This window comes from Simochromis diagramma, unplaced genomic scaffold (genome assembly GCF_900408965.1).
Source record: "Simochromis diagramma unplaced genomic scaffold, fSimDia1.1 OVJJ01000501.1, whole genome shotgun sequence".
In the NCBI taxonomy this organism is placed as follows: Eukaryota; Metazoa; Chordata; class Actinopteri; order Cichliformes; family Cichlidae; genus Simochromis; species Simochromis diagramma.
The window spans coordinates 6632469-6643017 of NW_024387320.1; the positions used below are offsets into that span (position 1 = coordinate 6632469).

General features: G+C 37.8%; 1 protein-coding gene across 1 annotated transcript; it reads right to left on the reverse strand.

Annotated features, from left to right (window-relative positions):
* Positions 1 to 93: 93 nt before the first annotated feature.
* dnajc15 (DnaJ (Hsp40) homolog, subfamily C, member 15) lies at positions 94 to 8250 on the reverse strand. Its single transcript, XM_040005532.1, has 11 exons — positions 8068 to 8250; positions 7793 to 7943; positions 7229 to 7696; positions 6941 to 7082; positions 6027 to 6660; positions 4630 to 4746; positions 3179 to 3230; positions 2977 to 3050; positions 926 to 1002; positions 756 to 826; positions 94 to 608 (listed from the first exon to the last, which is right to left on the reverse strand). The coding sequence occupies exons 6-11, from the start codon at positions 4732 to 4734 to the stop codon at positions 538 to 540; spliced, it is 450 nt and encodes a 149-aa protein (XP_039861466.1). The 5' UTR covers positions 4735 to 4746; positions 6027 to 6660; positions 6941 to 7082; positions 7229 to 7696; positions 7793 to 7943; positions 8068 to 8250; the 3' UTR covers positions 94 to 537.
* Between the last annotated feature and the right edge of the window lie 2299 nt (positions 8251 to 10549).

Consider the following 10549-nt stretch of genomic DNA (forward strand, 5'->3'; position numbering starts at 1 on the left):
ACATTTCTAATAGAACAGCTGTAAGATAGCTCTGAAACTTTAAATTGAATACATTTCAAGAAGTGCACTGATATCTAAAAATAGATCCTACTGTGAATATTTGCAAATTAAGTTTATTTTTTAACTTCCACATTAAAACATTGAAATATGAAAACAGAGTTTGTTCTCTTGCTGCTTAAATAGATCATTATTCATTATATTTACACAGCCAATAATGAACTCAGCACAATTACTGTTCCATTTTCAGCCAGCTGCCACTAGGTGGTGTATATATCCTTTCAAACCCCTTCATTTAAATACAACACATTACTTCTATGTGTAAAATAACAGCAGGTGGTTTTAAGGATGTATTAACCTTATAATCACAGGGGTGACAAATTCAGTTAAACACAAGTTACTCTGGCAGCTTAACAAAGAATCCTTTTAACGATCCTCTTGAACTTTAGCGGTTTCCCCTGTACGGTATTCATGCTCATTCAAGCAGTACTTTGAAGCTGAGGGGGGATGAAAGTCTTTAGTGCTCATTGACAGTGTGCATCATCGGCGAGTCTCTTTGTCCAAAAGGTCTTTAGCTTCGTTGATCTTGGCAGCGAGATACGGGGAACCACCTGCAAACACAAAAACAATTTTGGTGCAACTCACTAAACCGGCTCTACATGCAGTCTAACAGACAGGTTTTGGTTAGAGGCAACTTTATCTCTTGAATTAATATCACAGATAATCACAGATAACAGATCGATCTGGTTTAGGTTTACCTTTATCCGGATGGTTCAAGACCATAATCCTCCGATGGGCCTCTCGTACCTTGGCTTTAGTGCTGGCTGGGCTGGATGTAACATAATACATCCATGTGATTAATTAGAAATGATAAAAATATGCCTAATTTTAGAAGACCAACATTATTTATACCAAAAAGATGCATTACCTGATGCCCAGAATGAGACTGGCCTCTCGTTTGGACATCTTCTGCTCAAAACCTCCTTTGTAGTATGATGAAAAAGTCTGAGGAGACACCACAGTATTAGACCTTTGATTATGTATGCCAAATAACTTTATGATAGAACAGATTTTTTTAGATCATTCCTCTAAAGACAGGCTAAAGCAACAGCACCCTCTGGCTTTCTTTAAAAAGGTTAATAGTCTGAGGAGGAATATATTTCAAACATACTTTTTAAATGACGTGTGAAACATTCAGGGTGACAAATGCAGAACATTTATAAAAAACAGCACATAGAATCCATACCACAAGTGCACACGCAGGCAAAAAAATGCATAAAAGTTCATGAAACCTAAAAATAGTTCCCTTTATTATTTACATGGTTTGGGTAATGACAGGTGAAAAAGACTCAAGACCAGTATTTCCTGAATCCACCTGCCTGTAATATCTGAGATTGACATGTTAACGTGGCACAGTGTGTAGCAATTAGGGCTGCTCGATTATGGCAAAAATGATAATCACGATTATTTTCACTGAAATTGAGATCTCGATTATTTGACAATATTTATTTAACCCTTTAAGACCTACCATAGAACCAAGTCCGCCAGAGCTTTTTTTTTTTTTTTTTTTTTTTTACATGTTGTAGTGCCATTTTTGGGAGCATTTCAAGTTGCTATACATCAATACAACTGTTATAGCCCATATTTTAATAATATGTATGTATTAAGTCCATAGTAATTACATTAATTGCAAAAAAGCGCAATAAACTACAAAAAAATTGAAAATCGTTTTTGTTTTGTTTTTTCACATATATTTCTACTTGGAGAAATTTAAGAGGCTTATCCCTCAAAACTTTAAATACAAGAAAATTGCAAAAAATAGTTTCCCACCACAGGAAATTTATTTTGAGTGTCTTCATAGTTTTACTTTGGAGATACAGCAATTTTTATATACTGCAGGAAAAACAAAAAACAATCCTATGATGCAAATTTGCAAAGAAAACAGCAGGTGCATCAAAATAAACTATTTCCAGCAGTGCAATTCGAGTTCTAAGCATCACAGAAACTATTCAGAAAAGTATAGAGTCAAACATGACTTATAAAAACACCAGTATAGGCTTTTAAGGCCTACAAGTAAAAAACTACATTTTCTGCGAAAATGACGTCACTTCCGGTTTCGGACAGGAAATGGCAGACATGCGGTAGTTTGCGTTGACGTCTTTTTCATTGTGGGAAGTGTTACGAACAGCTGATCGGATCGGCAAAGCGTGTTTCTGGAATATTATGTTTTTGTTGCTGCAAGCGCTTTTTATGCAATTTCTGCAAAGCTTTATGTGGAAGGAAACCGTGACCGAGGACAAGCTGATGACATAAGATGTAAGTACAACTCCTCCGGTTTCATATGCAAAAGAAATTATTGCCCTAGCTTACACGGTTCCGGTTCTACAGGGATTTAAAGGGTTAACAATAACAATGTATTGAATAATGACTTTAAAAAGATAATATAAAATAGTGTGCAAATACTGATAACAGTGCAAATGTTTGCAATATAAAAAATAAATGAAAAATGTAAACATCTATGTTTAGTGAACTTTGCAGTGTTGCTCTGTGGTGCAGCTACGACACCGTAGCAAAGTTTACACACTATGTCTACTTGATCCACGTCTGACTCTGCGAACCCATAATGTTTCCACACCACTGAAGTTTTTTTTTTTTTACCTCTCTTTTCAACCAACGGCAGTCACTCTCCTCTCCAAATAACTTCTGCTTAGCTTTCCGAGCTTCCCTCGGGTCCTCTTAATTGTTGTGAGGCGTGTTCGAAATGCAGAGAGGTGCGCTCGATTTGCCACACGGAGCAGCGCGAGAGTAAAGCACGAGGGAGGGGCTAATAATCGGCTCAGTCATTTTTAATGATCGTTGAAAGCCCAGATCGTAATCGTGATTAAAATTCGATTAATTGAGCAGCCCTAGTAGCAATTATTCACCTGGAGTAGATATAAGCATTACAGTGGATGTGCAGGATGTTCATCATTTACTTACTGACGAAGGCATCTTCTTCACAGTTTCAGAGAAGACTTGGCCAAGAGGCTTCCAAAGGTGGAAAGCATACCGGCCTGTAGATTAAACACAAGACATGCACAAGAATTTTAAACCAGAAAAAAAAGAAGAAAGCTTTCAAACTACAGAAATTAAAAAAAAAAAAAAAAAAAAAAAATCAAATTCAAAATCAAACCATTATTACCTGCAAACCCTGCTGCAGCCACACCAAGACCAACTGCAATTAATGTCCGTCCCTGTCACCAAAAATGAAACATCCAGCTGTTAGCACACTGGGTCAGACAGGTCATTCGACACAGCTACTTGAGTAACTTCACTATTTAAAGTTAAACTTTATTGACTTGTGTCTGCTGATCATGTTTACAGTGTTTTAAAGCAAATAACCTTTGCAGACACCTTTTCCTTTGGAGTTCTCTCTATCCCCTCCCATGATCCATAGCTTCAAAGCTCACTCTGGCTTTTCGTCATGTTTCTACAGAAAGAAATAGGCCAAAAATGATGCTTTTCTTGCATCATTTTTGAATGGCCATTTTAAACTTCTAATATCTAGAAACCTACTTCAGCTAGGAACTTAAATTTTTTAGGGTGTATGTCTGGTACTAGAGCGCTACGAATACAGACCTCAAGGTGAGTAATTATGCCAGATGCTTCAAGCCCAAACTATTTGGACCTCCGATATCTAAAAACAGACTTTGAGGCGTGTTGCCGATTGTTGTTTACAATTTCTCATATTCGAGGCACGTGTTTTTGTTTCCCCCCAAACAGTCCAAATGAATGTGAAACTAAATGGTTTCACAGATATTAAAGCCTCATTATCAAAAATAAATAAATAAAAACAAATAAATAAGAAAAAATACATTTTCTTCCAGCTTCCCTGTAATACCAAGTATGACATCATGTACCAAATCCAAATGAACTTTTTTGAAGGCACAAATTTCTCTTCATCATTATATCCAATATTCATCATGGTGATCGCTCTTATTTTCCCAATAAGATTTTTAGAAATCATCCCAGTAATGTAACTTGAACTTCTCCGTGTTCATAGTACCAGATATTTAATATAGAAAACTGAAGTAGTGGTAATTTTCTAATACTGATAGTTTACTGTTTCTCGATGCCAGAGATACGTCTAAAACAGCCCTACCTCCATAATTAAATAAATGGGACCTGAAAACGTGCATTTTTTTTAAAGCGTGTCTTTCCCCTGTTTAAACCTCAGTATATTTTGCATCGTATTTTTTAAGCCTCACAATAAATATTAATGACATCTAAAAGAACCTCTGCAAGGGCTCTGTGTTAACCCATCGACATACAAACGTCACTGTTCCTTGGAGTCATACATGTAACCCACATGTAGCTAGTTGTGGCTAACCAGGTTACGATTCCTCATCTACTGTTGTTTAACCCAGAGAAAATGAAGATTGCACCAATTAGCCCTGAAAGCTCGTGTCTGTGAGACATTCTTTAAAGCTTACTTTGCTCAGGTTAGTTCGCTAGCTTCTGTACCTGATGCAATAGACCGACGTGCCGTTAGCGGTCATTGAAGTTACTTAACAGAAGTGTCAGCTGCTATCAAACCACCTCGATTTAGTTTGACAGACACAAAAGTCCTAAGTATTTAAAACAGGTACTTACCAGCTGCCTGTCTATCTCCGCGTCACTTCTAACACTGGTTTTTGGAGAGTACTCAGTGTATCGCATCAGGTCTCCATCCACGGTCATTCCACCGGCGTTCGCCATGTTGCCTCACAACTGTTAAACCCAGAAATGACTTAGAGCACATCCGGTTGTGACTTTCACAATAAAGTCGTCATCTTTGTTGGAATGGGGACTGTGTGGCTAATTGCAGGGAACATTGAGATTTTTTTGTTTAAATTAACTAAATGCCATTAAAAATCCTTTTCTTAATTTAAGCGAAATAAACAGAAATGACAGTATGCTTCAAAATAGTTCAGTTAAAACACTGTTGGAGAAAAATTATTGGATCTCATGATGAAAATGCAAGTTTGCTTACTTGAAGTACAGCATTCCAGTCAAGTCATAGCAAACACCATAAATAAACCAACACTCACCCTACCACAACCCCCCCCCCCCCCCAATAATAAAAATCTAAATAAAATCTGATGTTTCATCTCCAAAACATAAAGCCACAACATTATTGCACATGTGTGCTCATGTGTCAAACAACGCTATACAATTGTGTATATATCATAAATATATACACAATGCTTTTTTCTGAATACTATTGTCATGCTTAGCGCAGAAGAAACTGTAAAAATAGTGTTTTCCAAGGACAGCACAAAAAAGAAAAGCGAATTTTAAAAAAATGCCACGGCTTTCCTATTGGTGTAAAAGTGAATCATGTCGACCAATAAAAAAAAAATCATTTGGCAACACGTGGGATTTGGTTATTTAGTGAGAGGGGAACGTTTTGGAAGTGACGGCAGCAAAAAAATCCACCAATATAGACTATATTTATATGAAACGAGTATACTTACTGCATTTGGTGTATTTTAACCATATATAATGCATATTACTCGGTTGTCTGGCTGTTATCATTTCTAACTTACTTAGCTGACTATTACAATAACAGGGACACTGTTTGCTTTTTAATGTAGACAACTTTATTTTTACTTCAAGAAATGAAACTAATCATTTCAATTTTTCTGTGATGCCAATTCACAACAAAATTCGCCTGAAGGAACTTTATACCGTAAGCTGAAAACCCTCCATAAGGTGGAGAAATCCCTGACAATCAAGTGAAAGCATAGAGAAAGGAGAGTATAGAGATGAGAAATAACTAGTGGAAAGAGAAGACAGACATTAATGATGTGCAGTGGTGGAATCACTGAAATACAAGATTGAGAAATGGACCAGGGAAACCTATAGAGTCTGACAATGTTAGTGACATTACACACTGATTCAATATTAGTTTTAGTGGCCTCATTACTGCTGAGATGAATTTTAACAGTCTGTTTTTCAATAGCCAAACGTTTTAAATTTGTTTAAGTGAGATTAAGTGAGGCACTCACGTCATGTAAGAAAAATCAAGTGTTACTCTGCTTGCCCTTCTTTTGCTTCTCTGCAGCGGTGGTCCTCAGCCCGACTGTGATTGAAGGTGTTAACGGACATGTGGCTCCTGCCATCTTCGTAGTTTGCTCTGGCCCTCTCATTTGACCTGTCAAAGCAGTTTTGGTCTGGCTTCCTCTTACTCGCCAAGATGGAATTCTGTGTCCTGTAGCCACTGGTTGAGCAAGATGAACCCGTAGAATGATGGTATTTCTTCTGGTCATGATCTGACCTTTCATGTTGGTACGGTATTTTTCTGCTCATGTCTTTCCAATCAGTACTTTTTTCTTTTTTTTTTTTTTTAAAGATCTGGGTCACTCGTATCCTTTTTATCTTCTTCCAGATGTTTTCTTTTAAAGTGTGATTTGATTGGAAATATTGGAAATGTGTGAGCAGTTTTACAGTGACTGGGCCTGATGAAGTTCAGGCTGCTCCTCTGAGAAGAAGGGTGGAGGCCAAGGGTGGGAGTTCTGTTGGGCAGGTTGTCTGGTGTCAGAGGTGGGCTGGTGCAGAGATCCACACCCTTCTGTTCCGCTATCTGACATCCCTGTCTTCTTTATTTTAAAGCTGTTAATGTGCTCATAGCAGGACTTAACACTGCAGACAATGAACCATGCCATATGTTAAATTACTCATTTAAATGATAACAGAATTTTCACATAAAGCAAAGTAATATGTAATAAAAAGACCAGATTATTTTTAATAACCTTATTACTATTAGAGTTCAACAAACATCAGGAGATCACACATTTCTGCGGTTTTATCTGCATAATCCTGAGGCTCGGTGGGGTGGATCTAAAGGGTGATCTGAAAGCAACACAGCACAGCTAAAGAGACTTTGTTTTTTGCCCACTATATGGTCAAAAAGTATACTTACATGTAAGAGGTCATCCAGAGATTTATTCATCTTTTCTCCACGAACTGAATACCAGACTCTTGGAAATACAGTTCAGATGTCTGAAAAGACAGTCTGAAATTTTCTTTGGGGGTTGTCCTTGAGTCTCCATCATGTATCTCAGCTGAGAGTACAGCAGAACATGTAATCAAACTAGGAGTCCAGCACAGACTTTTAACTGACATACATCATGTTATCAATCTTTTCTATTAAGCTTGAGATCAAATTCTTCAGAAGAAATAAAAACTGCTCTTGTATTGCTTTACTTACCATGGCATACTCACTGTACCCAGGGTACAGCAAGGAACCAGTGTACAGACTCAGCCATGCAGCCCAGGGACCATACATCTATGGCTTTTGTAGATGGAAGCCCCAGAATAATCTCCGGAGACCTGATGGACGACAAAGAGAAATGATTGTCACATTTTTTGTTTATGTTGACCATTTGGATAAGCATTATTTATACTACAGCTGAGAAACCCCTAACAGAAATCACAAACACTGGAGTTTGTGTGACTGTGTGAGGAAGAGATTCAATTTGATTCCAGCTACTTACCAGTACGGACAGGTCTGAATGTAAGAGCCCCACTTTGGCAGCTGAGGTGTCATAGGCCAGGTCAAAGTCAATAATTGTATTCAGTACGGCTCTTGGTGATATTTCACCAACATTACATTTTATAATTTCAGGTCTGCGTGTATTGTTCCAAGAGACTTGAGGTGATTAAGCACTATTCCAGTCTGAGAGGTATCAAAGAATATGTCATGTTACGATTCAAATTTGATCAGTATCCATTTTCAGAGCATTAATGTAAAGAATCATGGAGTTAATCATACCTGCACGACAATGGGACGAATTGCCTTTTAATTGAGCAGTTTGAAATTTATTCCTTTCATGAAGTCAAAAAGACTTTTTAAACATATTCAAACTCAGGAATATATTTGGTTTGTTGGAGTTACAGGCGTTACGTTTTCACATGGCAGTGAGCTAGAAACATGAGATGGTTTTTACATTAGTTTAACAGAAAAAAACATTTTATAGGCATTTCATCACAGTCCTTACATCCACTGCAAACATCTTTCTAACTGAAATTCTAGGGAGCAGTTTTTACCTCTTGGTTTTCCAATGGGTCTTTGGGTTCTCGTTTTTCATAATGGCTACAGCCTTCCTGTCAGTCATACTGACACATTTTGCAAATGTGCCATAAGACCCTTCTCAAAGGAGAGTTCAAATTTGGTACTTGGAGGATCTGGAGGTGAGCCAGCCTCCTGGGACTACCTTGTCCTGGGCATTGTTGGGGGACATGTCTGATAAAACAATAAGAGATAGAAGAGAAAAGCAGATTTAAACTTAAATTATAATGAAATAACATAGATGGTAAATACTAATGCGAATAGAAGATACTATTATAGACAAAAATACTAGTAAAGTATTGTGAGTGTAAACAAATCTGTTGCAAGCTGGATGAACAGACAGCAGATTATACACTGTACACACTAACCAAATTAATGTTTCTTATTTCTTCTTCAAAATGTAAGATGTGGTCAGTGTCATGTCAATCACAAATTTAACAATCCAACCAGAGAACAGATGGGTTTGGCTGTCGGAGTGGTGCTTTACTGAGCTTCAGGTCCTAGAAGGGTAACCAGTTTGAAGCTGGAGGATCTCTAAATAAATACCCCATAAGGCTCATACAAGCTAGGTCCCTTAACTTTGGTCTGTAAAAATTGTAACTTGTGTAAATATTTTTTTATAAACACAAATTCTCATCTACAGATGCACAAACCTAAAATTTTCTGATATTTTGTGCTGTTCAAAACTACGCAGCCTGTTTACAAGTACAAAATATTTATGACCACTACTTGAGCCCATACACGTGGTTCTTTTTCCCATCTCAGCCACGGGACTGAAGGCAGTACTGCTAAGATCAAGAAACGCAGAGAAAAAAAGGAGGAAAACCCAGAGTTGAACTGTGGGGAAAGAAAAGGCCAGCGCACTTGCTGGAAGTCCAGAGCCGGGTGACTGGATCAAGGAGAGAAGTACAGTTGCAAGATGGGTTATTTATGGAAGCCCGTTTCCGCCACTAAAAAAAAAAAAAAAAAAAAAAAAAAAAATTCCAAGTTATTTTCTTGAAATTTCGAGTTACTTTCTTGAAATTTCGACATATTAACTCAAAATTTCGATTTATTAACTCATTTCGAGTTAGCGCTGCCAATCAGTAATCTACGTGAATGACGTCATTTCCTTGTTACCCGGAAGCTGAAGCCCTCAGCTACAAATGCTACAGCTAAGCTACCGGTATTACATCCAGTCGTGAATGCACGGATTGCTCAGTGTTTTCAGCCTGGCTTCACAAATGATGAAATCCCTGTGTTATTAGCTGAATCACATGGTGTTACTATCAGCAAACGTACTCGCGAAAGCGCCAATTTGTTGGGATCCGTTTTGAGTGCGCGTTCCTCTGCGCCATATGCTTCCGGGTAACAAGAAAGCCACCTCATTCACGTATATTTTTGATTGGCAGAGCTAACTCGAAATTTTGAGAAAAGTAACTCGAAATTTTGAGTTATATTTCTCGAAATTTCGAGTTAATAAGTCGAAACTTCGAGAAAATAACTCGAAATTTCGAGTTATGGATACTAGCTTTTTTTTTTTTTTTTTTTTTTTAGTGGCGGAAACGGGCTTCCATAGGTTATTAATTGGTTGGAGAAAAAAAAAGAGAAAAAAAAAGAGAAAAAAAAACTTGTAGAGGCTTACCATTGTTGTCCGTGCTAATGCTAGTTTGGGCTCTCACCAAATAAAAGATGGTGAGAATGAAGCCGAATTTTCCCGCTTGTGGAAGCTGCCCTGTCGCACTTTTGGAGCCAGAGGCTGCGCAGTAGTGACTTGAGGTGGAGCGCCTGCATCACTCTCCCGCCCACACACCCGCTGGGGATGTGACTGCGAACTAGTGATGTGTCGGTCGTGAACAAAACGGCTCTTAGAGCCGAGTCTTTGAAGTGAAAGACGCGTTCCGGCTCCTTATCGCAAGCTGTTTTTTTTTTTTGTTTTTTTTTTTCTGTCACCCTCTCTCTCGCACTTTTTTTCCGCTTCACTCCGCATGCGAGCTTTGTGCTTTGCGCTGGGCAGAGGGGGGAGGGGCGGTAGTTACACTGGCAGTAGCACAGGAACAGAGCAAGACGGAGAGACGGAGAAAGGGAGCCAGGGACAACAACATCACATTAGAAAGGTATAGTAATCATCCACAACTATTTTCAGTTGCGGATGATAAAGGATTCAGAAAGTTTATTCATGCAGGCCAATATGACAGAGAATATGCATCTTCTTTTTGTTTTCATATTGTAATTTATATTTAATTGTGTTGTGGTTTGCAGTGTTTTGTGTTGTTTCATTTAAAATTTGTTTAAAAGGAAAAAGCTGAAAATTTAAATAGTTAAAAGTTGAACTGTGACTAGTTGTTTTTTGTATTATATGATTCATTTATTACATTTTATGTGGAGTGAATAAATAAAAGTATATTTACGGTGGCCCCTAGAGACAAAGCACATACAAACTCCAAAACACGTAAAAACTCAGAAGCACGTAAAAACTCC

What these genes read in the sequence shown, in the direction of transcription:
- dnajc15 (XM_040005532.1), bottom strand. Translation starts at nt 4,734, where the DNA reads ATGGCGAACGCCGGTGGAATGACCGTGGATGGAGACCTGATGCGATAC. An exon ending in CGGAGATAGACAGGCAGCTG is followed by an intron (nt 3,231 to 4,629) that starts GTAAGTACCTGT and finishes TTTTGGTGACAG; the next exon opens with GGACGGACATTAATTGCAGT. An exon ending in CTTGAACCATCCGGATAAAG is followed by an intron (nt 609 to 755) that starts GTAAACCTAAAC and finishes TTGTGTTTGCAG; the next exon opens with GTGGTTCCCCGTATCTCGCT.